At 38.5% G+C, this 25466-nt stretch overlaps 3 protein-coding genes across 3 annotated transcripts in view; all 3 read right to left on the bottom strand.

The window, feature by feature from the left end:
- Positions 1 to 1413: 1413 nt before the first annotated feature.
- On the bottom strand, positions 1414 to 12215 carry elmod3 (ELMO/CED-12 domain containing 3). Its single transcript, XM_087795309.1, has 13 exons — positions 12162 to 12215; positions 10269 to 10859; positions 9020 to 9091; positions 8873 to 8947; positions 8720 to 8789; positions 7747 to 7809; positions 7588 to 7676; positions 7328 to 7451; positions 7128 to 7250; positions 6436 to 6566; positions 5622 to 5698; positions 5397 to 5524; positions 1414 to 5327 (listed from the first exon to the last, which is right to left on the bottom strand). The coding sequence occupies exons 2-13, from the start codon at positions 10302 to 10304 to the stop codon at positions 5098 to 5100; spliced, it is 1218 nt and encodes a 405-aa protein (XP_087651435.1). The 5' UTR covers positions 10305 to 10859; positions 12162 to 12215; the 3' UTR covers positions 1414 to 5097.
- A 2182-nt stretch (positions 12216 to 14397) lies between these two features.
- On the bottom strand, positions 14398 to 17236 carry star (steroidogenic acute regulatory protein). Its single transcript, XM_087804807.1, has 7 exons — positions 17148 to 17236; positions 16387 to 16494; positions 16182 to 16312; positions 15939 to 16097; positions 15687 to 15871; positions 14807 to 14900; positions 14398 to 14686 (listed from the first exon to the last, which is right to left on the bottom strand). The coding sequence occupies exons 1-7, from the start codon at positions 17209 to 17211 to the stop codon at positions 14567 to 14569; spliced, it is 861 nt and encodes a 286-aa protein (XP_087660933.1). The 5' UTR covers positions 17212 to 17236; the 3' UTR covers positions 14398 to 14566.
- A 3042-nt stretch (positions 17237 to 20278) lies between these two features.
- Positions 20279 to 25466, bottom strand: part of grk5l (G protein-coupled receptor kinase 5 like) — a 32818-nt gene continuing 27630 nt past the window's right edge. Inside the window, exons 7-16 of the mRNA XM_087795322.1 lie at positions 25142 to 25205; positions 24918 to 25058; positions 24660 to 24850; positions 24054 to 24091; positions 23885 to 23974; positions 23615 to 23823; positions 23412 to 23549; positions 23152 to 23289; positions 22282 to 22413; positions 20279 to 22209 (exon numbers count right to left, since the gene is read on the bottom strand). Coding sequence (XP_087651448.1) covers positions 22126 to 22209; positions 22282 to 22413; positions 23152 to 23289; positions 23412 to 23549; positions 23615 to 23823; positions 23885 to 23974; positions 24054 to 24091; positions 24660 to 24850; positions 24918 to 25058; positions 25142 to 25205 — 1225 coding nt within the window. The 3' untranslated portion in view covers positions 20279 to 22125. The remainder of the gene's footprint in view (positions 22210 to 22281; positions 22414 to 23151; positions 23290 to 23411; positions 23550 to 23614; positions 23824 to 23884; positions 23975 to 24053; positions 24092 to 24659; positions 24851 to 24917; positions 25059 to 25141; positions 25206 to 25466) is intronic.

Consider the following 25466-nt stretch of genomic DNA (forward strand, 5'->3'; position numbering starts at 1 on the left):
AGGGACCAGTAACTGAGAGGAAAGAGCAGGATTCTAGCAGGCTCTCCAGGTCCACATGGAGGTTCTTTCATACACCATGGACTGTGAAATACTGTTGATTCCTCAGAGATAATAGTTTTATTATTGTCCACTGACCACATTTGCTGTCCATGAATACCTTTGACTAAGAAATAAAGAATGTTAAATATCTTATTTGAATAATAGTCATCTGCAGTTTCCATCTTGTGTGTGTGTGTGTTGTGGTGATTCAGCAGGTCCAGTCATCTGGATCCGCGAAAATGGAGCCGCGAGTCTGATTGAGCACAGATGTATTAACAAGCAGAACCAAGTTTCATTTGGTGGAAGCCCAAGATCTCTGACCCAGCACCGAGGGGAGTGGGTGACAAAGAAAAATAAATGTGCTTTGACACTTGAGCTGATAACAGTTTTTCAATTATTTAAAATAAAATAATAACAAAATACTTTGTGGGAAGAAGCTTTTCAATCAGAAAAAGTCAATACTTATTCAGATCCGTTACATATAAAGGGTGAATGTTTTTTATAAATTGAAAATACAAGTAATAAGTGCAATATTAAAAAGTAATTGTTTTGATTTAAGACTATAGGATCAAAGGAATTTCATAATTAGGAAATAAATGTGAGAATAAATAAAGACGTGTATAAATAAAAGGAATATAGAAATAGATATGTCAAATGTGTTTTGTTATTGCCTTTTGATGCACATACAGATATGCGATGGGTAATAAGAAACCGCAATAATAGATGTGTTTACAGATGTTTCTTTCATAGTTTGTCCTTTGCTGTGAAGTGTTCAGACTAGTTTGCGTGTCTTCAAGAATAAATGAAAAAAGGAACAACGTTCTTTGTTTTTTAATCTGAATCATTTATAAATGTAATGACCAGTGCAGACAGGAAAGATAGAGCAGAAGGCTTCTCCCCACTAAAGATCACATTACTTTCAATGGCCAGAATGTGTTAAGGTAAAAAACATCTTACTTTAAGGGTTAATTTTATACAATGAAAAGAATTATTCAAATAATTCGAATATTTAGATTTAGAATCTTAACTCTTCTCTTTATTTTTAAGATCAATTTCGCCCTCTAGTGGCTATTATAGTAGGTACCGTAAACACGTTATTGCTTGACATGATTAATAAGAAATTTATAAAATACACAAATTATTCTCAAAACGATTTTTTTTCTGACGTCCCCTTCCCTGTATGATCCGCAAATAAAGTTCAAACAGTTGTTATGATATGATTCAGTGTGATAAGCAGAATTAAACCTTATACAGTCGTATTTATATATATCTTCCAGGGCAACAGTACATCTAAAATCTAACCAAATAATCCACGTTAGTTCGAGGTGAAGTATTCTGTACTACAACAGTATAAACGTCAAAGTCAGACAAGCATTGATTTTTAAAGAGCATTTATTTAGCTTTCTCCATACAATACATTGAATGTACGACAGCACATAGTGTATTCTGGAATAACTCTTGGTATAAAATAGGGCTTCTACAATCAAGGTACAGTCATAAAACGCTCTGAGGGACATGACGACAACAGCAACAGTAAAACACCTTCATATAAAGCGCAGGAGATTGAGAGAAGTGATTGTATTAGTCCAGGTGCTGCTGAAAGAACTTCACACCACACACACACACACACTCACACACACCTCTCAGAGCATCTCACGTCCAGCAGGGACCCGTGATGTTTTTCTAGCTCCTTCTCTCTTGGTTCACAACTGAGGTTTCCTAAAGATGATGATGATGATGATGATGATGATCAACGCATAGAGTTGGAGTCGAAAGTACAACTTTTGGTGCAAATCAGGCCTTGTTGTCAGATACATGCACAGGGTGACAGCCGGTGGAGCCAGCTTGTGACGGCAGCAGTAAATGTTTGGTTGACTCTTGCCTGTTTTCTTCACATCAAACACTAAAACACAGCATAAGAAAACCATCACTGAAGCCACATGGAAACTGCTTATTCGAACTCCAGCCAATTAAGATATCCGTTAGTCGGTTCGTCCGATAATGTGTCGGCCTATATAGTGATAATAAAGATTCTCTAAATATCACACACGCAACATCGACTAGCTTTTTTTCGTGAGAGCTTGCCATTGAGTAAAGCTTTAGTTGTTGTGTTTGGATTGTACATGTGTCTGATTGGAATGACAGAAGGCTCAAGTTGAGAGATGGCTGGAAGGAAAGATATTTGTCTGAAGTGTTGAGGTAAGTGATGTGTTTCAGTATAATGCCCTACAGACAATCATACAGTTACAATCATTGATTCTCTATGTACAAACTTCCTGATTTACATACACTGTACTGCTCCTGGGATTGAAGTGAAGGAACCAAAAACATGACTGGATCTAGTGTGGATGATCAACTATATGGCTATTGAAGTTTTTTTTTCCCTCTCGCTTGGTCACACACAAACATGTCAAATATCTACAGTGCAAAATTTTCCAGACCCATCAAGACACCTGCAAAGAGTTTGGCAAAACGTTTGTGTTCGGGGTTATGCCAAATCTTATCAAAGGGAAACTCGCGTTCAGGTGGTACTTTAAAGTATATGCCCTTCATGTCTTGTTTAGCTTATGTCATTGACGAAGATGTAAAGAGGGAAAAGAGAAATAAAAGTAAAAAAACTCTTCCACACAGGCTCTTATAACACAAGATGCGGCTAAATGTTACATTGAGAACGACATCCCATTCATATCTAGTGCTGCATTCCATTTGCCTCAGAAGTGGAAGTGAAGCGCCACAAAAGTCGCCTCAGTTACCGTGTAGGTCAACAACGAATTCCCAAATGAAAATGATCTTCCTGGCGTGTTGTTCCCAAGTGAGGGGAGAATGGAACGTTCGGTCAGAGGGTAACCAATTAAAAATGTTTATAATGGAAATATCATGTCATCTATTCCAAAGTCATCGCACATATTAGCCCCATTGGCTTCCATGTCAAGTCTTACTTTTGATACAATTATACTGAACTGTTATCAAACTAATCATATGAAAATTAAAAAATATATTTTAAGTGTTATCTAATCTCTTAAACACAAATTTGATGCAAGAAATAACCGTCAGTGAAGCTTTCAATAGAAATCCAGGCTTAACTTTGGAAAGGAAATATTTCAATAATCTGACCAATAAAAAATGTGTTTATAAAAAATTTGAATAAGTAGCCATTGATGCTACAGACCCTAGATGTCTCTTCCACCCAGATGTGGGTTAAAAACAATCTTTACTGAAGTAAAATGAGTCAAGTGTTGGATATTCCTGATGTTTTTATATGTTAATATGTTTAGTTCACCCTGTTATTTGCTAATGGTTGGCTTACAAAAAATAGCATGAGAGCGCACAATACATCAACTCAAGGGCCAAACTTTTACATTATTACACAGTACTACCCTAATCTGATTCTCTGTAATACACTGTAAACTATTCTTACGGTGCACAAATGGAATGCAGCAACACCAGGACAACGGCGCCCTCTGTAGGCGAAGGTAGTGTAATGCAGAGATGAAATGAATGTGCTATTATAGTAGTAACAGTTTGCAGACTCGCTGACATGTGACATCAACAAGCATTCACCAAAAAGAGGAGGCTAAAAGATGCTACAGTACTAGTGCTACCTGAACATGCTACAGAGCAAGACTACAGGAATGGTGGTTTGACTTGAGCACAGAGTAAGAGCCAGCTTTGCTGAGGATCTCCACCCATCTGAGGCTGCAGATTAACAGATAAAACATGTTTTAAAAAAGGTAAAACAAACGTACCATCACGGCAGCTAGATGGGTTAAGTACTTAGTAATGCTGGTATTTTGTGTGCAAAGGAAAACACCCCATTTGTAGTCCGTTCCTGTCCCATTCACACAAGCATACACACATCACAGTGAGGACATTTGACAACATACGTGCCCTGACCTCTGACCCTGAAGTGCTTCGAAATACCTGCTGTTTCCAAAAAACCTAGATTTGCCCTTTTGAACGAGTCGCAGAGGTTAAGGCCGGATGGAAACATCCTCACCGAGATCAACACAATATTCTCACAGAGACAGCCATTCAAGAACGTTAGCTTGCACACGAACCCTGAAGTTAGGAACGATGTCTATTGTGACACGATCGTTTTGATTATCATTGAGTAAGAGCTGGAATTGCATACTGTACCATACATCTCCGAGGAGAGGCACCCTTCATCAATATCCGCTCATCTTTTACGCTCACACACACACACGCACGCACACAGGAATAATCTTTAGAAATGAAAAATACAATCACATGCTTCATAACGGAATGTAGAGAAAGCTCAAACCAGACTATCCGGGGCCAGGTCAAGCCCTACGCTTTAGAGTATCTCAATGGTTTGATCCGTGACCAACTAAGAATGCTTACAAGATCTGATGTGGACAGAGTGTTAAGAATCCTTCTCATGCTCACTTATCCATCAACCAGCCAGCGAAATGTTCCGACACAACACGACAGTTGCACTATTTGTGAAGACAACAGTCACAGTTAGAATTGATTTCCTCGATATAACACAGCGAGTTTGGAATGCAGCTTCTCACATTTCTTCACATCTTTTATAGCATATAATTCATTCACACACTTCGACAACACAACGCTAATTTGAAATTCCACTAAGAGTGATCAATAGATAATTTAATCTTTATGATTCTTTTTTTTAAAAGATAAATTGAACCTCCTATTTTAGTTTGTGGTCACGAGCATGCTCATTTGACGGAGCGCTTACACGGAAATAGTTTGCTCCATGCCATGCAGCTATATAGACTTTTAGACTTCTAGATATTCTAACTGAAATGGCAGCTTTTAATTTGGCTACTAAATTCACACAAAAGTGCAACATTCTCTTTCTTCTGACCTGGATAGTTTGTATATTGATCTCTTTAAAAATATAATAAATTAATTTAAATAATATTTGTGTGACAACCTTCACCAGAAACCCAGCATTTTTGTAAGGTTAAGGTGACAAGTTCCTGATCAGGGTCTGGTTGTTCCAGCTTTATTTAGAGGAAGCCAGACACACTCTCTCTTTCACACACACACTCACACTCACACACACACTTTAGCTTAGATGAGTCTGGCCTCTCCCTCCATGTCTGGCGGTAGATCACACACTCCGGTGAAGTGCATCTCCTTCCCCTTGGTTTTGCCTCGCTCCACCAGGTTGGGGGAGGACTGCTGGGTCTGTGGGTCTGGCGACGTTCCACGAGGTATTCCACCTGAACGTCTCTCTTTCAGGAAGACCTCAAGTCGACGGAGCATCTGCTTCGGGTTCTTTTTGGCGAAGAGCTCGACTTCTAAAGAGTAATAGAACTCAAGTTAAGAAATTGGAAATGTAATACTAAAAGAAAAAAAAAAGTTTTGACCTTTTATGACAAAGCCAGAATCAGCAATAGTTTTTTGTTGGCTCTTCCACAATTGATAAAGGTGCAAATAGGTAGCAACGAAAAACTCATTCAACACTCCGACCACTTGCTGACGACGGTTACATTCCCTGGACGACCAAAAGAATAAAACAAGTCAAGCTCATGAGGTCTGAGGGTCCAACACACACTGAAGGTGGAGATCAAAGAAGCAGACGAGTGACTCACTTTGACAAGGCTTCCTCTCTGAGTACTTGCAGAGCAATGCGGGTCATGTTGATTGACATCACACTGAATGGAAAGTTCTGAAACACAGGACATCAAAAGGAAAATATTTTTACACGCCCAAGATTTTTGGATTTATTTATTATCTGAAAAAGATGTTCAAACAATTGGCTTCTAGATTTTTAGAGCCATGTAAATTGTCTTAATTCAGGGGTGTCGAACTCAAGGGGGCCAAACAATCAGTTAAAGATCTTTTTTCAGAGACAGGGATTGATACAAGTGTAAATGTTTGTGAACTTATTAAGCGTCAATTCCAAGAATTTTGAATAAAATATTCCGGTAACTAAGAGTTGCATGAATGGGTTCTTTAACAAGAGGTATATTTAAGAACTTTTGAAAAGAAAAAAAATCATGATTGAGCAAAAAAAAGAAAGAAAAACTGTGTGTGTGTGAAAGAGAGAGTGTGTCTGGCTTCCTCTAAATAAAGCTGGAACAAGCAGACCCTGATCAGGAACTTGTCACCTTAACCTTACAAAAATGCTGGGTTTCTGGTGAAGGTTGTCACACAAATATTATTTAAATTAATTTATTATATTTTTAAAGAGAACAACTAATTCAATACAAAAATACTATATCATAGATGTGTTCTTCTATAATTTAAAGGTAGCAAAATTCTATAATTGACATGATTCTTTTTTTCCCAAGGTCTGTGTGTGCCTTGCTAATAGCATTTTTGTAGGAGAAAAATGCTTTTTAAACACAACTTAGCAAAAATTCAAACTACAAAGCAAAGAGTCAAAGATGGACATGTCAATACCTGAGTAGGGTGCTGAGATAACCTGTAAATATCTCGAGCCAAAGGTAGAGTCTCCGGGTCCATGACAAAGTAAAGTGTATGCATCAGTCCCAGAAAACCAGTGCCACGAAGGTCTGTGGCCGGATCAGTACCTTGAAAGAGAGAAAATACATCCCAATTCTTTCAATTATTTTAGTGTGTAACTTTACACATTTACAGCTAGGCTAACGATTCCAACGAGTCCTGCCAAATATGTTTCACTCACACAGAGTTTCCATATACTTTTCTATTTACATCAAGATGTATAACTTTCTTATGCATTTAAAGCAGGGATGTCAAACTCAATTATACAATAGGCCAATCCTTTAGCAGACTTAGTTTCAGGCCGAACAGAATCTAAAGTTACGAACAGGAAGTATCTGATATTATTGGTTAATTATATTTCAGTTATCATAATTACTTTCGTTCAGTTTAACTCTAATTCGATATCTCTATTCCTTATCTGATCTTAAAAAACACTTTGTAGGTCACCAACATGAACACTAACCTCCTTTTTGAGAAAAATTAAGTTAGATTTGGCCCCTGGGCCTAGAGTTTGAGTCTTGTGATTTAAATCATATATAAAATAAACTTCCTTCTAATCCAAACAATTCAACACCATTTTATACGAGATAAATACACATACATGAAGAGAGTAAAAGTTGATGTTTTACCCTGAAAGCCGATGATTTCCCAGTGTGTCCCATAGCGAGGACAGTCCAACCTGCTGCCAACTAAACGCTTATAAATGGTCTGGAGGACACGCATGTGGACACTCTGGTTGTTGTCCACAGGACCTACATTGCATATGGAAAATAAGAAGAACCATTATTGGGTAAACCTTAACCTGGATGATTGGACAAATGGGTCTTACACTGAGCAATGGCGAAGACCAGATCTCGCTCTTCCAGGAGCTCCCTGTGAAGGCGAGGTGGTCCAAAGAGGAAGTGCGTGATGGCAGCAAGTCCCGTTCTACGAATAGTTGGTTGGATGTTCTTCTGTGGAACCGTAAAGTAATATGCTTTGAAACACTTTTGCCAGGACACTGGGGGCAAGCTCACAATGTGACTTAGTTACTGTGTAAGAACTACAGGAAAACACTAATAATGTTTTGAAGATACTGAGGCTCCTTACAAGCAAGTCACCGAGGTCTGTGGTCTGGAAGTACTGCAAGGCTTCGTTGAATGAGATGAGTGATGTTGGACTGGAGTCTTCTGTTAGAGCTGATGAATACAAATGGTTAGCAAAGACATAAACTTCATCCTCATAATATTTCACTCCATAAATCCTGACCTGGTTGAAAGTTCTCCAGAGCATCCCACTCTTCTCTAGCCTTTTCCAACTCCGAGTTTTCTTCTGAAGAGGAAAATGAAGCGTTTTACGAACATAACGTTAAAAGCTGCATTGATTAATCTCTCATTTTCCAGGACTGTCACTATGTGCTTAAAAATAGGTGTAGTAAGGTGCTTAAGTGTGGGACTATAACGAGATTACACTTAATCACAAAAATAAACTTGATAATCTTCCTGAGGACACATCAAACGTTGCTCGCTCACGGTCATGAACAGATATTCAAAGAGACAGAGACAGATGTCGTGTCTTTACCATGTAACTGCATTAAGTTATCATCAGTCGCGTGGAAACATAACCTCGTGTTTTTGATTCGAGTCACATTGAGTTCGTCATACAGCATGAATGTTCGTGTTACCAATAATGGGTTAATAGGTTTACATAATTAGGTTATTCAGGACTTAATGACCTGAGTTTTAAATAGCAAAAAGTAGAAAATTGAAATTTTAAAGACAAGGATCCCTTTAATAGTTCAGACAGTCGTGGGACGTCATTACAAAGTCAGAACTGCTTTAGTAGCATAACGTATGAAAGCTTTTCACTACAAATATTTAACATGTGCTAATGTGTAAAACGCTGGATGAAAGAATGTTGGTTGTGGATGTCAGGAACATTCCATAAAACTATTTCAGGAAACTAGATTACTGGTCATGGCGGTGGCAGGGATGGTCATGGCAAGGAAAAATAATGATGTTTAAATGAGGCACAATAGGGTTGAGTCCCTACGAGGAAATATTGTAACGCACATCAGCAATCATTAACAAATGCTTTCCAACAGCGGGACCTTCAACAAACAGGGACTTCCTGCAGTCCCCGAGCAGACAATCACACACCCGAGGGAGGTTTCTCTACAACCTACTGGTATCTATGAGACAGAATCTTTGGAGACGGAAGGGAGCGAGAAGAAGTATCTTACCTTCAGCTTCAGTCTGCTCCCCTCCAGCCGCCAGACTTTGGAGAACACCATTCTCTTTGAGAGTTGATATCTAAACAATAACCAAAAAGTGTGATTTGTAAAGTGTGAAGATCAGCAAGAATCAGTGTGATATAGTGAAGATGAATGTTTTACCGGCAGGGATCTGAGTGGTGCATTGCCATTGGTGTGATCTTTGTCATTATGACCAATAATCCGTCCATTCATGACCTTGAAGAGAACAGGTTCAATGTACAAATGCTTTAAATGGTTTTAAGTGAATGCTTGGTGCAGTAAGCTTACAGGCTTGTAGTTGGAGTGTCCATTGGAGATCTCCTCTGATGGTTTACATTCATGGTACAAACCGTTTAGGCCCTAAACAGAGGTCAACCACAAGGAGATCATTGACAAGAAGACATCAATGATTTTACTGATGTCTTGACCAAAAGTTCAATACAACCCTGCAAAATCGAAGGCCATGGCAAAGTGGAACACATCGTTTTATGTTTGTCAGTTTAAATTGACACATACAACAGGAAAAAAGGTACATACGAGTTCGACTTCTGAGAGATTCACTTTGCTTCAAGAAAATTTCAAACTTTTGTGATAGATAAAATATACATTTGCATTACTTTATACGCTTTTTATCTGTAGGAGTTTTAAGCCTGTTTTCTACTGATCACAAATACATACAGTTTAGACACAACATGAAATAAGTTATAGGTCTTTTGGCTAAATCATGTTTTCATTATTAATATTCCACGATCACAGAGTGCTTTCATTGGCTGTCATGAATTCATGTTAACGATTGGCTATCCACTCCTGACATCAGAACTTTCCTATGCTTTCATAGTAAAACATTAAAGGACCTGGTTGAGATGTGTTAAACATTTTTACCCAAGAAGGACACTATCTGACTATCTGATCTGACACATTAAAATTCAACACACTCATTTAAAGGTGTTTGTTATTATCAATATTGAATTTAATGAATGTTTGTAGTTATAAACAAATACATAAAATGGAAATAAAACCATAACATAAGTAACATTTAAATATATGTGTATAGTCTATACCATAAGTTTGAACCCAATTTTTTTAATATATGTATTTTTTTTAACTTCAACTAAGATGGTGATTTTCTTTGATGTTGAAGTACAAATATAATGGAGTTTCATTATCAACGGCAAAATTGAGCCTTGTAGAAATGTTTCTAAAGTGTCACACAGATATAAAGGTGTACAAGAGGTGCAACTATAAAGTCCGAGCAAGGATAAGAGATATGCCCTGTCAGCTGCCGCTACGGCATCATGCCAGAAGAGCCACGGCAAGGATTAGAGACTTTAGGTCTTTAAACACATGTGACAGTACTTCAGCAACATATCAGCACTTGATTGATGACGATTAAAAAACACGTTGGGAGATTATCATGGGTTGAATCGTCATGGTGACAATAGGAAGAAGCCATTATTTAAACACCAGGAGTAGTTTTTCGGTGAGATTAAGTATAATAATAAATCAGATTATAAGGTCAAACGTAGCAGGACTTTACCTCAGGATGAGAAGTGACATCATTATCTTCTGCCATTGCATGGATTTTGTTGGTTGGCAAACGTGAGTAAGATCTTGGCCTCTAAAGCCTTTTGAAGTCCTGGAGTGACCATGGCTTATGACCTGCCGGAACGACCACCATGATTCCTGTAGTGTACATGTGTAGTGACGACAAGTTCCTAAGACCTTTTTCTCTTTTCCCGCATGCGAGAAAAAAAGTCCCTTTTATCAGTTTGATTCTTCTAGACTGTCACTGATCATATAGGTCCATGTTTCAGAGTTCATACTATCAATCTGCAGCCTAGTTTGGAGAGGAATGTGAAAGTATCAGTCCAATAGAGCTGGAGTATATGTCCAGCTATTAACATAAAAATTCTATGGAATCATCCAGCTTCCCTCCTCTCCACAGATCTTCTCTTTCTGTGAGCTTGCTCCTCGGCCCCATCAGATGTGCACAAAACCTGGTTGATGGCGGTGACAATGACATTGCTGATCAGGGCCGGGCTCTCTCTTCATCACTTTAGATTTCAAGACACAGACAAATCTTCATAACTTGCTGCTTTCCAATCTATTCCTGGGGAGGGACTTAACTCTGAAAAAGAAGGATAAAACAGAAAGAATATGTTGAATTTCAAAAAATGTATTAAAAAACTCAAATAATTTCAGCATGTGTCAGACATCCATAACAAAATAAACATACCAGGGCAAACATAGACAGCATTAACCGCTATTGCAGATTAGTGCTACAGATGTAGGGAGTCAAGCAAAATAATTGTCTTGTATGAGCTACTTTGTCTTTAAAAAGGTCTTTCAATAATTGTTTTTATAAAAACATCAAGTCACCATTTCAAGGATAAAGGCCAAGTGGAGTCAAATATAAGATGGTTGGAACAAGTAGATTTACTAATAAAATATGCTTAAATGGTATAGGTTTATTATGTAAAGTTGAAAATGACGTTATGTTACACATCACACAAATAAAAACTCATAGTGTCTTGTGTTTAACTGTTCGCCTTAAACATCTCCATCTCTGGTCAAAACTCTTACTCGAGTGCTTGTGTAATAAGCTGTGGAAAATGAATGAATGAACAAATGAATAAAAGTATACGTTCAAGCCTACTTATCACTAGATTCTTTATGCATCAAGTCGGTTAAAATGATTTTAAAATGGTGGAGAAAAGACAATTTGAAACTTCAAAATAATGATGCAAATGTAAAGGTTTATAGTTATTGGCAATGTTTATCACATAATATTTAATAACACAATTGAAAACGGATATTGCTCTTGTCTAAAAAATAAATCCTCTTTGTTTGAATATTGCCAATATAAAGGACTTGAAAAGTCTTCAAAAAAAAGATGTAAGGTTGCAGTTGAGATTCCACAAAAATAGCGTGATCATCCTAAAGATTCTACACGTCCACGAGGATAAAAAGGGTGAGAGTTGGAGCAGACGAGTGGCTGAAGAAGTGAGTGTTTGACAGTTGACAGCTGCCCACAGTAACATCGCCACAGTAGCTGACGTGATCTGTAGCATCCAGCAAGCTAGCAGCCCCGCAGGCACAAAGACGCAGCTCCTCTCCACACACAAACCCCACTGAAACCATCGCATTCTCGGGCCACAGGACGGCTCACGTCGCAGCAGACAATGGAATACGAAAGCAAATATAAATACACGCTCGTAGAATAATATACACGCGTTTGCCGACAACAGAAAAGCCAGCTGTCAGGCTAACTACAGAGCTAACTGGAAGTTAACATGGATGGAGTCAATCTTTAAATTTAAAAAGAGCCTAAATCTATTTGAACGATTCGGTCATAATTCTACTGCAACCTGACGTCACATGCAGTGGTTAGTTCGAGCAAAAATAAATGAAAAGAATCATTTAAAAGTACCTGACTTGGTGATTGTTTCTCCCTCCAATCTCAGCTTCCCTTCCCCCGTCCAGTAGCCACGGTAATTACAGATGCATCATGGGAATTAGAGTTTCCTGTTGAAAAACCTTAGATCATTACGTCATTGCTTTCCTTTCCTCCTCAGGAGCGAGCGAGGAAAAGTTGGATCAGACATTTTATTTCAGCTCGATTTATTAATACAAGAACATTAAAATGGATGTAGATATTTATTATGTTGTAGTTATGACTGTAATTGAAAACGTATTTGTAGAGTTCAAACATTATTGTGTGCATTATATTTAAGATTTATATACATAATATAATAGAAAAAGGGGGAAACAAATATGTTTGTATATAAGTTTAAATGTATGTGCATATTATACAGTGTACTATAAGTTGGTAAGTAGGCGGACGTTAATAATCTAAATGAGCTGAAATGAATAGCCTTTATTTTCACCTGCAACTGGTAATATCACTACGAAATATATGTATTCAACGATTTAAATACATTTGCAATTGTTATGAAATTGTAGAACACTTCATGAAGACTTATCAAAGTATGTTTTCAAATTATTGTTTTGAAACATTGACAAAAGAAGGAATATAACAATGTTATTAACAGGAAGAATTTGCTCATGAATGTTTTGTCCTAAAATCCCCTTATTACTTTTTCATTGATTTATTATTATAAAAGAAAAAAAATCAATAAAACATGTTATTGCTAATAAAGATCTTAATTTGTCCATATTATTTTCTGAGAAGATATAAAGCAGACACATGGGCTCAAGGACGTTGGCGGATGTCGGATCAGAGAAAAAAAGCAGAGACTTAATCAAGGCTGTCATCACTTCCAGAGAGTCATTGACTTGTTTTGTCTTCTCAGCTCGATCATGTAATAGATCATGCAATCCTACCCTTGACTTTCCCAGCCCTGACTGGCCGCAGCGCTCCACACATCTGCTTGTGTTCAGATTGGATGGATTCTGAGCAGATGTCAATTATTACCCTCTGGAACATTCTTGAACTGAAAAAAAGTTTGTTTTGCAATTCAAAGGCACAAGATTGTCCTCGGCTTAATGAAAGAACTGATTTATGTCTGGAACTTTGGATGTAAGAAAACAGTGAAGAGAGAAGGTTACATGAAATACAAGTCAACATCAACTGAATATAAACAATAATTCAATGCTAACAATCACATGAATATGTTGAATATAGTGTATTTGGCTGTTGATTAGTTATTTCCTGTTACTTAATATGATGAACAAATTTTGGTCAAATTTGAAACGATATCTAGAAAACAAATTGCTGGGAAACTAATGACAACTCTGGGATTAAAAGATGAATAATTTCTCAGTTTATTTAGTTTTTTTAATGACAACACCATACTGTGAAAAATAGTTGGATTTGACGACATAACAACTGATATGACTGTATGCCACATTAACATCGTGAGACTTATTAAGCAGATAACTGGAGTATAATCATACTAAAAACCACTTTAAACAGCCAAAATAAACAGATATATTACTATATATAATATAACTTGATGAACAAAAGAACATCGAGAGGACTCAACTGTTTGGAGGAGAGGCTTAAAAATAGGTTATTATAGTTTTGATAATATAAATTGATACGTATATACACGTAGATACATTTTGATGTTTAAAATCCATCAAATCTTCTTAAATTCTAAAATGAGAAATTAAATTAAATATCTGTCCCACAGTTCCAGGGTCACAACAGGACGCCGCAAACACTGAGTCCGGTTCTGCTCGAGGTTTCTGATTCACTCATTGTTGATTCATTGTTGACAAACTGTAAAGTTCTTGAGATTAACTCCTCGTATATATCATGTTTAATCATCACTCTGTTTATCCCTCAAAATCATATTTCAGATACGATTGTTTTTTCCTGCCAAAACACGCTTTAATAAAACATGTATTTACCAAAAAAAGTAATTTTTAGTTTAGTAATTATTGAGGGAACATGTTTGTTTTTTAAAATGATCAACAAAAGAAGGTTATTAGAGTTTTTATTCAAGTATTCATGCATCAGACAAGAATAGCTTGGTTTATAGCTGGACATCATAAAATCACATTTTAAATGGCAACATGTGACAGACAGTGTTAATAAATAAACATAGAAGAAGACGTCATGAGCAGTGAACAGTAAACCAGATGTAGTGGAATTAAAAACCACAGGATGTTGCTGCTAATAGTCTACGGAGAAACAATGAAGCTGTAGAAAAAGATTTGTGCTCAGACAAGCTCTTCGGCGTATATCATCTTTAGCTCATCTCCTCCAATTTGTTCCAGATTATTTATAGCAGATAAAGCAGATTAATGCGGTTTTGTTTGGAAGAGTTTATTCTCGCTGCCGTGCCAAAGCTCAAGAATCATCTGGTGTCAGCAGGCCTGAGCCATCTCCATAGAAACCGTGTCCGCCATCCTCCGGCGGAGGTGCTTGGCAAAGTCCACCTGCGTCTGTGAGAGCACTTTGTTTATGATGGTCTTCGGGATCCAGCCCTGCAGACGCCAGGAGGAGAAGTCGATGTCAGATAGATCCAATTATAGACGCATGATTTATTATGCTGCAGTCACTCAGACACCGTGATAGTCAATAGATGTAGACTGGAAGTTAATTACCTTCAGGTCTATATTTAGTAACCAGGTGAACTGGGTCTTGTTGGGATCATCCGCACACGGCTTCAGGACGATACAGGTGGGTCCGTTCTCTGCCCTGAAATAAAGACATGGACTTAGAACCTACAACTTGAATAACGTTTATATCCTGTTCATCCAAATGATAATATGATATTAAGTTGTCACAGCAGTCGTTAAAAGATTAAACTTATGTACACATTAAATTACTGAGAGAGATACTGTAAAGCTATTAAAAATAACAATAATACGATAATAAAATAAAAATGATTATATAATTAGTAAACATGCACACACTGCAGAAGTACAGAAATCACTAAACAAATATAAGCTACACCAATGGGATTCAAACCAACAACCTTCCATACCAGGGGTGTTAAACTCCATCATGCAAGGGCCGAAATTTTAAAGGTTTTTGTAATTCTACACTTTAGTCACCAAAGGTTAATTTTACTAAATAGTTCTTCTGAGGACCAGGTACAAAAATGTTTATGTCCCAGACTCAAAACCAGCAAAGAAAAAAGGCACAGAATTATTCTCTCTCCTCATAAGACACCACTTTGTTTTAAAGATTTTGAAAAAGTGTAGCTGCAAGTTAGGATGATAGTTCATTTAGTGTTTAAAGCCACTTAAAATAACTTGGCTGGCTGCATTTGACCCCTGGGCCTCTGTTTAAAGAAGTACAGTACAATACAATATACTAATGTGTCTTAACTTAATTAAAAAAGGAGATACAAAAAGAATAAAATCAAACATTGAACATTCAAAGATGATTTCAACTAGCATGTTTCATCAGGAATACAAATGATATATTATTTGTTGTTTTTAGAATATCTGGTTCACGGCCAGTATTGCTATAACTCACCTCACGACTCCCTTCTGCTCAGGCATGTTTGGATGTTGCGTCGACATTCCGGCCAGGAAACAGGAGGAGCCTCGTCGCTTTGTACATCGAACGCTGACGAAGTCTCGGGGCCCCACAACGTTGCCCGGGGTCTCGGCCGACAACTCGTGGGTCACGGTCGTCTGCTGACCGATCCTCTGAAGGATCTGGGTGAAATCATGGTGGAACATTAGGACTGTTTCGTTGCACTAAAGTCACTCTCGTGTTTCTCACCTTGACCTGCTTGACGTTTGGGTTCCAGTCGCCCATCTGCTCCATGTTTCCCACTAGTTCTCCGTACAGACTGTCAGGATGCTGCTCCATCAACACCTCCAGCTTGAACACTTTCCCAATGTCTGGTAACATTTTACTCAGGACTTTATCACCGTTTGCCTAAAATAATAAAAGGAATGTTTTAGATCCAGCCCAGGTGAAGCAGGTGGATCATTATTCGTTTCCTCTGGTTCTAACACTCACAGCGATGGTCTCGACAGTCCAGCCCTCCTGGTCGCTGAGAATGCTGATGGCCTTCTGCAGCGCCTCCTCCCCCTGCTTCACGTACAACATCTCGCCTTCGCTGTAACCCTCGTTTTCAGGGATACGAGAACCTTTGGATAAAAAAAACGCTGTGAATATTTTTGAACCATTTTTTTGATACAATCAACTTTATTGATCAACTTACTCAGGAGAGAGCTTCTTCTACGAACTTGGCTGATCCAGTTCTTTGGTCCTGGTCCCGCTAGTCTGTTCAGCTCGTGGCTAATAGCAACCATGGCGTTCTTTCTTATACCTGGAAGATCGGATGTGTGACGTCATTTTTTTTCCTTATAATTGCGAAATCTGTTTGAATCTAAATGTTACAAAGTTGAGTCAAAAAAGTCAATTTGTTAAATGTGAAAGGATTTGGATTTGTTTGGTCGTATTAATGCATCTTTGTTCATCATATTTGTTACTATAGATACTATATATGTTAGAGGTGGACAAAAAAATTACTTATTAATAGAAAAAAATGTTTTTTTTTCTGACAATAAATACAACTTTTAAAGGTACAATGTGTTTAAAATGAAAATTTCTTGTAGTTAATTTGACTGAATTTGCAAGAAAAAATGCAACCGGGAAACGGAAATCCTTACATTTTATTAACATCAACCATTTAAACATTTTTGAATGATCAATAAAACATGTATTAAAATAATATGCATATAATTAGTTACTTACTTACTAATATATAAAATTAAAGTTTGTATATATTTCTTGATATAACATAAAGATACTCGGTTAGATTAGACAAAAACATATTATTATTTCCTTTTAAACTCCATTAAATCTTCATACAAATAAGGTGTGAGCAGAGTCGTATACATTATAGATTCTATTGCTTGGTTTGATGCAAAACCAAAAATATTTAATTTCAAATTTCAAAATACGAAGTAAAAGTCTCACCTGTCATGTTCCTCATGTGTCGGTAGGAGATTCCAGCGCAAAGCTTGAAAGTTGCAGGCAGCATTTTGAAGTTATTTATTCAATTGATCTCACACAAAACTTTGTTTCCTTCTTATCTTCAGTCGCTCAGGAGAGATTCTGTGTCTGTGGTCGCCGGAGTGATCCGGTATATGTAGAGCCGGGCCCACAAGGCCAGTGTGCAATCGCCACGAAGATAAACAGACGCATCCCCAAACTGTTCCAAGGGCTACTTCACCAAGGTTGAGTGACGGACACGTCTCTCACAAACACGGCGCGAGATAACGTCCAGCGCTCGGGCCGACTGTACGAAGATGGTGGTGACTGAGGTCAGAAGACCTGCGGTGACTCATCCAGACTCTCTGGACGTACTTTGAGTGAAGCACACTGGAATTTGTCAAGAGGCCAAATGACAAGTCAGATGAAGTCATCTTACGCTCATCGTGGTTAATGACCAACTTTACACTTTTATTACATCTAGACACCTCTTTTATGCTAGCAAGAGGTGTGTGTTTATTGTGATTAATCATGTATGATGATGGTGGCTGATCTTGTGTTTAGAGATCTAGAGTGAAGGTGTCAATCTAGATCACACAAGGGGCCAAAATCTTCAAGCCTACACGTCCTGCAAACATAATGTGATTTTACCAGGATGTACGATGTCTTTATTCTTGGAGGCTTGATATATCTTCATTATCTGTGTGTTTATCCTTCATCAAACCAATTTTTTAACTCTTATAGGAAGCCTTTTTATACTTGTGGACATCAATAATCTCCGTCCCTTATCTTATCTTAAACATTAGCATCTTTATAGGTCAACATGAACATTAATCTACTAGTACATAAATAATTGGCGGGCCACGTAAAACGACCAGGAGGAGTTTGACACGTGATCTAGAGCAACAGAAACATGTAAAAGTGGCTTTATGGAAGCCGATAGAAGACGATGATCCGTCCATGCATACCTGACCAATGAGATCTAGTATCGACCCGTCAACCCCGGAGGAAGGATGAATAATTGAGGCGGATTATAACGTCATTATCCTGCGTCAGTGTAATTGAATCAAACCGAACTGTGACGTGGAACGTCATCGTCCGTCTGATTTATGTTTCCACGACCTTCGCCACTCCAGCAAGTTTCATTGAACTTATCTAACGTTAATATTGTTTCAGCCATCAGCCCCGAGTGAGTCAACAGAGTGCAGGGTGAAATCTGTCACCACTCAGAGGGGAGGGAAACACGTTAATAAATCCAGCAGGATGATGGGAGTCGCCTTCACCAGCACCTCTTGTGTCCCTGAGCAATTGGCTGGAATTACCCTGAACTTCTGCAGGGTGAATTCTCCAGCGCAGGATGAGAACAGCCACTATCTGACGCAGACTGTCTCTCCACGCTGAATATCTGGGTCAGATTTCCAGCCAGCATTACACTTTAATGAGCAGCCTTCCCCTTTTTGACGAAATCTTACCTTTATGAATACAAACAAGAAAAAAAATCTTTAAAAATCTTTAAGAAATGAAGACGAGGGTTTTATTTGACTAAAAATGTAAGTTTCTTATCATTGTCAGCTAAGATGTAACTGTTTTGTGGCATCTTAATGTTTTTAAAAACTACTTGCTGCAAAACTAGTGTTGCCTGGGTAAAAAAAACAAACATTTGCAAACTAAACTGGTGTTGATTATTGCCAAAATGAAATTAAATTGTGTAAATCATCCTTATTTTACATGTTTTTAATATGGTTTTCAGTAGACCTATTTTCTAGGGGGCATTCTGCCTCCTTTAGCAAACGCTCACATACACTCACTCTTACAATTAACAGAATCAGCTGAATAATCTGTAAGTCTTCCTTACTAAGTATGGAATAGGTAATAATAAATTGGACATATTTAAAATTTAAGGCGGGTTCTCCACCCTAACATCTTCCCAACTTTGTCAAGCAGACAATTCAAACACAGATACAAACAAACATACTGTTATAGCTAAATATCTATATATACTGTAATTCACCTATATAATATACCTATTTGACTGAATCTTTAGACAAATGTCTATAAAACTGTATTTAAAAGAAGCTATTCATGACAAAGATGTTTTAATTTACTGTTTCAAAACTACAACACATTGCATGTCCTATTATTCAATAGTTTTACCTTAAACCTCAGAATAAGATTAGAAAAGAATGACCAAAAATCAACAGAACATACTATACATTTTTAAACACTAAAAAAAAAATATAATTACTTTACATACATTTTCTTTTGTATTAAACATTTTGACTCAGTAAAAGGCGGGATTTGAATGATAACAAAGCAGATACAAGTAGAAGGGAAAAGTTACTTGTAACCACCACATCTGATAACAAATCAACAAGTTTAAAACATTCACTTTAGACCTTTGACTGTGTACTCACTTAATATAATGCAAAAAAAAATTAAAAATACTGCAAAATATTTTTTAATAATTTTGCGATTATTTCTGTAAGCATATCCCAGCTACTTTGATAAGAGGCCCAGTAAACCTTACAACCTAATAACACTAAATATAAATTAGAAAATTAGGGAATTTAAAGGTGCCCTGCTCTATAAACCATGATATAACTATATATGCTCCATGACAGCTTTTTTTTTTATTGTCTTTTATTATTTACAGGTAAAAAGCACACACACCATACAAACCCCATAATGTACTGCAACAGCTTCCACTATATATATATATATATATATATATATATATACACACACACGACTTCTAAAGAGCTAGTGATATAATATGAATAACAATAATAAACAAATGTTCAACTACCATCTGGATCTTCTACATATTAAAGGTCTGTCACTCTCTGTGGTTCAGGAAGATCTCCCGTGCTCACATTCTGCATGTTGTGCAATTGAGTTGGGAGAAAACTTTCTAAGCTTTTTTAATCTACAATATTTCAAAGGCGTTAATACATGTAGGTTATTAATATCAGGTTTAAAAAAACACTCAAAACACGTTATAGACATGTATGCTGCAAAGTGGTTTGTCTTGTGTAAGGATTAGCAAAAATGTGTGTGAAATGTAACACTTCCAGAAGTGACAAGGACGGAGACAAAACAGCGAGCCAGACTCAAACTAGAGCACAGAGTTTATTGGTACTTGAAGGACAAGGTGGGTCTGGCTTCCACATGCAGTCAGCAATTTTCTATACATCACATTAAAAAGGAGTCGACACCAGTCCCTCACCAAACGCCTCCTTTTATTCCTCTCTTTCCATTCATTTGCGAATAACTGTGGGAGTTTTTGTGGTGACGTGTTTCCCATTAAAATAAACAGAGCATGACGGTCAGAGAATAAAAGTGCTGATGTCTCTGTGGACATTGTCCGGGAGATCAAGCTAAACAACAACAACAACAACAGCAACAACAAGGAGGCACTTCAGTCTGATTTTCTCCATTTCAAGTACACAGAGACTGAGGGAGGAAACTGTATAAGAATGATACAAACCATTAATTTACTTGATGAAACAGCTATTGTTCTTTCCAGAGAAACATTCTTGAAACGTTTTTTTTTAATTGGCTGCAGGAACAAAAAAAAGGCCACTTCTATGTTGTGGGTTCTTCTGGTGTCTCTCTTTCAGACAGGAACCAAACTGCAGCTCATGGAAACCTCCGGTTAAGTCTTTAATTACACTTTGAACTAACACAAGAGGAAGACCTTATACATCGGCAAGGCATTCTGACGAGGATGTAAATGTAAGAGTTGTGTTGGTGACAACAACGGTCATGCAGCAATATCGTTTACATGGAAGAAAAAGGCATAAAAAGGAGCAAGAACACTTGTGTTTTTGGACACTTAACTTAAGCGGTTTGTGGCGGAAGCAAAAACAATAATGTGCCTTAAAGATCAGAGGTAAAACATGTTTGACTTGTGCAACTTGTATCAGGGGGCGTTTTTCCTCTCGAAGCCATTTTGAGTAGAAATAAAGGGGGTGGTGGGGGGGATATATCAAACCAAAGATCCTATACAGCATATCAATTTGTATTTTTTTAAACTCCACTCAAATATAAAGTGACATTGTAAACCCAGCTGTGTGGTGAACAATGCTAACACAAGTGGAATGAGGTATGCAGAAGCTGTCCATACTTACACTTGTCCATGCAATGAAAACACAACACAAGTCTCACAATTTTGTCTATCCGTCTATGTTATGTGTGTGTGTGTGTGTGTGTGTGTGTGTGCTTCAAGCTATAAGATATGCCTCACATTTAGAAATGCGTAAAAAAAACGGAATCAGGCGACCCACACTCTGACCCGCTGTGGTTCCACGTGACAGCTAAAAACCCTTCAAAAAAATCAAGAAATGACAACAGTATCACAAATCAGAATCTTTGGCCTGAGAGTATGCAAGGCGATGTACATCATGAGGTTGTTGAGGCGACGTGTTCTGAATGTTTCGGAGTGATCTTGAGGTACGAGTGGCGGGGGGCGCGGAGGAAAAAAAAAGAGTGTGACAGTCAGTGTTGTACAGGTAGACACTATAGATAGATTATAGGTAAGAGAAAGAGAGAAAGAAAGAGAGAGAGAGAGAGAAACAGGCCAGAAAGGGTGTTAGAAATTCCTTACTAGGGAAAAGAAACTTCACCAAGACCCCGTCTTCAAATCCCTGTGGTGGTCTCTGTAATTCAGTGGATCCCCTGAATATAAGCGTGCGTTCTATCCGTGTGTAACATCAGTGGCTCTCTGTTCAATAGTCCAACTACCTTGAAGTCCCAACGCCTCAGCGACATTGACCGTCCTAAAAAAAAGGCCCATGGTACTGTTAAGGGTCTTGTTACACCCTCCCCCCCAAGGTGGGCTGACCATGTTGGCTTTAGACTGTCTCCTGCTGCTGCTCAGGCTCCAACTGTGGACCAATCAGCAGCGGGGAAGACCTCAGAGCTCCTTCCCTTCGTGTGAGGCTCCCTCTCACATACAGTGCCACTAGGGGGCGGAGTTGGACATGGAGTCCACAGAGTTGACGCTGGAAGACTGGACGCGAGTGTGGGAAATGGACACCTCTGGGTGCTGGAGGGGGGAAGGCAGATTTATAATGTTAATATTTCCTCAGAGTTCATGTACTTTCGTGTGACCACGTACATGTCTGCGGAAGATCCGGTCCAGCAGGCTGCGTCGGGGCGGCTCTGGTGGCTGGTTCCAGTCAAGATCTGGAGGTCTCGTCCCTTGAGGTCCAAACACATTCAAGTCTTTGAAACACTCGGTCTCTATCATCTGCAGGAGAGAAGGAGGGTTGGTGTGAAATCAGCAAACTGGTCCTAAAGACATTTAGATTTTACCGTTTTTATTACATATTTTCTGTCTTTATACTTTTAACTTTGAAGGAGACGGTGGTTGCATATGCACATGCAGAAATCAAGACCAATTTTTGTCAACAAACAACCTCAAAAACAGTTAGAAAAATGCATTCTTCTCCACATTACAAATAAATGAATGTATTATGAAAGCAAAAAAATATTTTTAAATTCACATTTTCTATAAATATTGGTTTTATTTGGAACAGTCATGACTCATGTAGTAAAAACGTTGTAGATATGATTTTATTGATATTTTTCACTACAAAACTTTGTCTGGATGACCTGTCCACATGATGACCAAACTGCTTTACATCAGTAGTTTTACCAGGAAGATAGAACTAAAAACTGACGAAAACTACACGTTTTGTAAAAAATGTACATGCTGTATTTGGCATTGGTGCATCAAAGACCCAGCTCCAGTTTTTCCAACATGAGGGGTATTCAGAAAGAATATTTTGAATCTTACTGTAGCTTAAACAATTAATCAATAAAGTTTTACCTTACCTTACCTTACCTTACCTTTACTGAATGATTCTTATGTATATTTTTATGTAGCTTGAACTGATGATCTGTTTATATTCTGATTTATCCAAAGACGATGACCTCACAACATTTACATCCAGTTATCTTACACGGAGGTCAGAGTTGCACCTACTTCATTCTGCCATGGGATGGAAACGCTGCCTGTGGCAAACTTGGAGTAGAAGTCGTTGTCAGTTTGGTCCAAATTGACTCCTTTGACCGTAGAGAACTGCTCTATGTCCAACACATCCTTACAGTACACGGCCCGAGGCTGCAGGAGGACAACGACCGTGAGAAGGAAGTTGAACTTTAAAGTTGTTTTAACTCAGAGTGTGCAGAAAAAATTAATCTTTCAGGAGCTTTTAGAAGAGAGCTTATGAAATCGAGACTTACGTCAGGCACGAACGGAGGATCCACTATTCCCGCCTCAAGCCTCTTGAAGTTGATGTTTTTGAAGAAGGAGTGGGCTTTGACGCTGGCTGCTCGGTCCGCCTGACAACCCAGCCTCTGCTTAGGGTCTTTGGTCAGCAGCTGAAGAAGAAGAACGAGCAGAAATGAGCTTCCATCACGTGTCATCCACTCATCGAGCATCTCACCATTCGACAGATGGCCTTGGTGTCCTCGGTAAACTTGTCGCTATACTCCTCCTCTTCCTCCTGCACCCGCCGCTCCACCTCCTCGCGCTTCACGCGCTCTTTTCGTGCACGGAAAGGTGATCTTCCTGCCGTCATCTCGTAGACCAGGCAGCCCAGGCCCCACCAATCGGGGCTCATCCCATACTTCTCGTTGTTTATCACTTCTGGAGCTGTAAAAAAAATCCATGCATTGCTAACACCCTCTCACATATGATGAATCTAGGTGCTTACCCATGTAGCCCACTGTCCCCACACGACCCCTGATCGGCTCGCCATCAGGAACTTTGATCGCAAGACCCAGATCAGAAATGCGAATGTGACCTGCATGCGATAAATTATTTAGATTTTTTCCAATTGTATCGTCACACAGGTACTGATGAAAAGATGCAGTTGAACTCACCGTTATCGTCTAGAAGGATGTTCTCTGGTTTTAGATCCCTGAGAAACAATCATTCACACATTTTAATAAGGGATCAAAGATAGTCTGTCATTTCAGTTATTATAGAATTAAACATCAGGATCTGTGACTGTGAAGATGATTTCGTTCTCCTTTTGACTTCAACAGCGCCTCTCAGCCAGGGCGTGTCAAATCAATCACACAAGGGGCCAAACTTAATTCTTTCTTCATTCTTTGAGGCTCAATTAATCCTAATTTGTCGCTGTGTTTTTTTCTTTTTCACTAGAACTATTTATTGTATTGTTGACATCCATAATCTTTATAGGTCACTGTGTAAACATTAATCTACGTTGATTTTGAGCAAAGGGGACCACATACATTGCGAGCTAAATTCTGACATTGTGTGATGTTTTTAATGATAAAACTCCTGGATATGGAGAAATAATGAAGGTACGGGTACGACTGTTTTTGACCTTTTTTGGTACAACATAGTATCGTATAAAACTCAACTTGAATATAGTGAGTGATTATAGAAGTGAGCATCAAACTGGCAGACGTGAAGTGCAAGACGACATAAAACACCTCCCACCACTGGAACGACATCACTACCTGTAGACGATGCATTCTCTGTGCAGATGCTCGAGTCCGCAGGAGATCTGAGCAGCGTAGAACTGGACCCTGCCCTTCTCAAAACCCGGCGTGCCCATGTTGTAGATGTGGAACTTCAGATCTCCACCGTTCATGATGGTCAACACCAGACAGAGGGCGTCTTTGGTCTCGTAGGCGTACGCTAAACTCACCTGTTGAGGTGATCGAAGAGCGATATGAGGGTCAATACGTTCATCGATGACAGAATTGCTCGCTTACGACAAATCTGCTGTTGACTTTTTCTAGAATCTGCTTCTCGTTAAGAGCCATGGACTCTCCTTTTCTCTTCTTGATCCTCTTCTTCTCCAGCTTCTTACACGCGTACATCTTTCCCGTGGCTCGGACCTGACAGGCACAGACCTGAGAACAACACCATAAATCAACCCCGCTCACGGTTATCAACATCAACGAGACCTCTTATCTGTATCAAAGAGATGACTTACCTCCCCAAATCCTCCCTTTCCCAGCACCCGGTACTGTCTGAAAGTGTCTTTAGTGATGGGTTGCCTGACAGAACACAGACAGAGAGGATCCATTAATAAAAGTCCCAGATAGTATTGATCAGAGCACAGATGTTATCTCCTGAACTCAATACCATCCCGAGTCTGTTTCCTGTACAGAGGGAGGTGCCTCTCGTGTAAAGTTTCACTTTCCAGACTCGGATTCAATTAAGAACCTCTGAGAGCATTTTTACTACCAGTAAGCTGCAATATTGGTGCTTATAGTTTTCCATCGAAATAATGTGCTCTCATGATCCCTCGGGCAAGT

The sequence above is a fragment of the Callionymus lyra genome, chromosome 1, assembly GCF_982586985.1.
Source record: "Callionymus lyra chromosome 1, fCalLyr1.hap1.1, whole genome shotgun sequence".
In the NCBI taxonomy this organism is placed as follows: domain Eukaryota; kingdom Metazoa; phylum Chordata; class Actinopteri; order Syngnathiformes; family Callionymidae; genus Callionymus; species Callionymus lyra.

Coding starts and splice junctions, on each gene's coding strand:
- star (XM_087804807.1), bottom strand. CDS start 17,211: ATGCTGCCTGCAACTTTCAAGCTTTGCGCTGGAATCTCCTACCGACAC. Junction 16,495..17,147: donor ACACATGAGGAACATGACAG/GTGAGACTTTTA, acceptor CCGATCTTCCAG/GTATAAGAAAGAACGCCATG. Junction 16,098..16,181: donor GGACTGTCGAGACCATCGCT/GTGAGTGTTAGA, acceptor TTATTATTTTAG/GCAAACGGTGATAAAGTCCT.
- elmod3 (XM_087795309.1), bottom strand. CDS start 10,304: ATGGCAGAAGATAATGATGTCACTTCTCATCCTGAG. Junction 6,567..7,127: donor GGAAATCATCGGCTTTCAGG/GTAAAACATCAA, acceptor CTCTCTTTCAAG/GTACTGATCCGGCCACAGAC. Junction 5,699..6,435: donor TATCTCAGCACCCTACTCAG/GTATTGACATGT, acceptor CCTGTGTTTCAG/AACTTTCCATTCAGTGTGAT.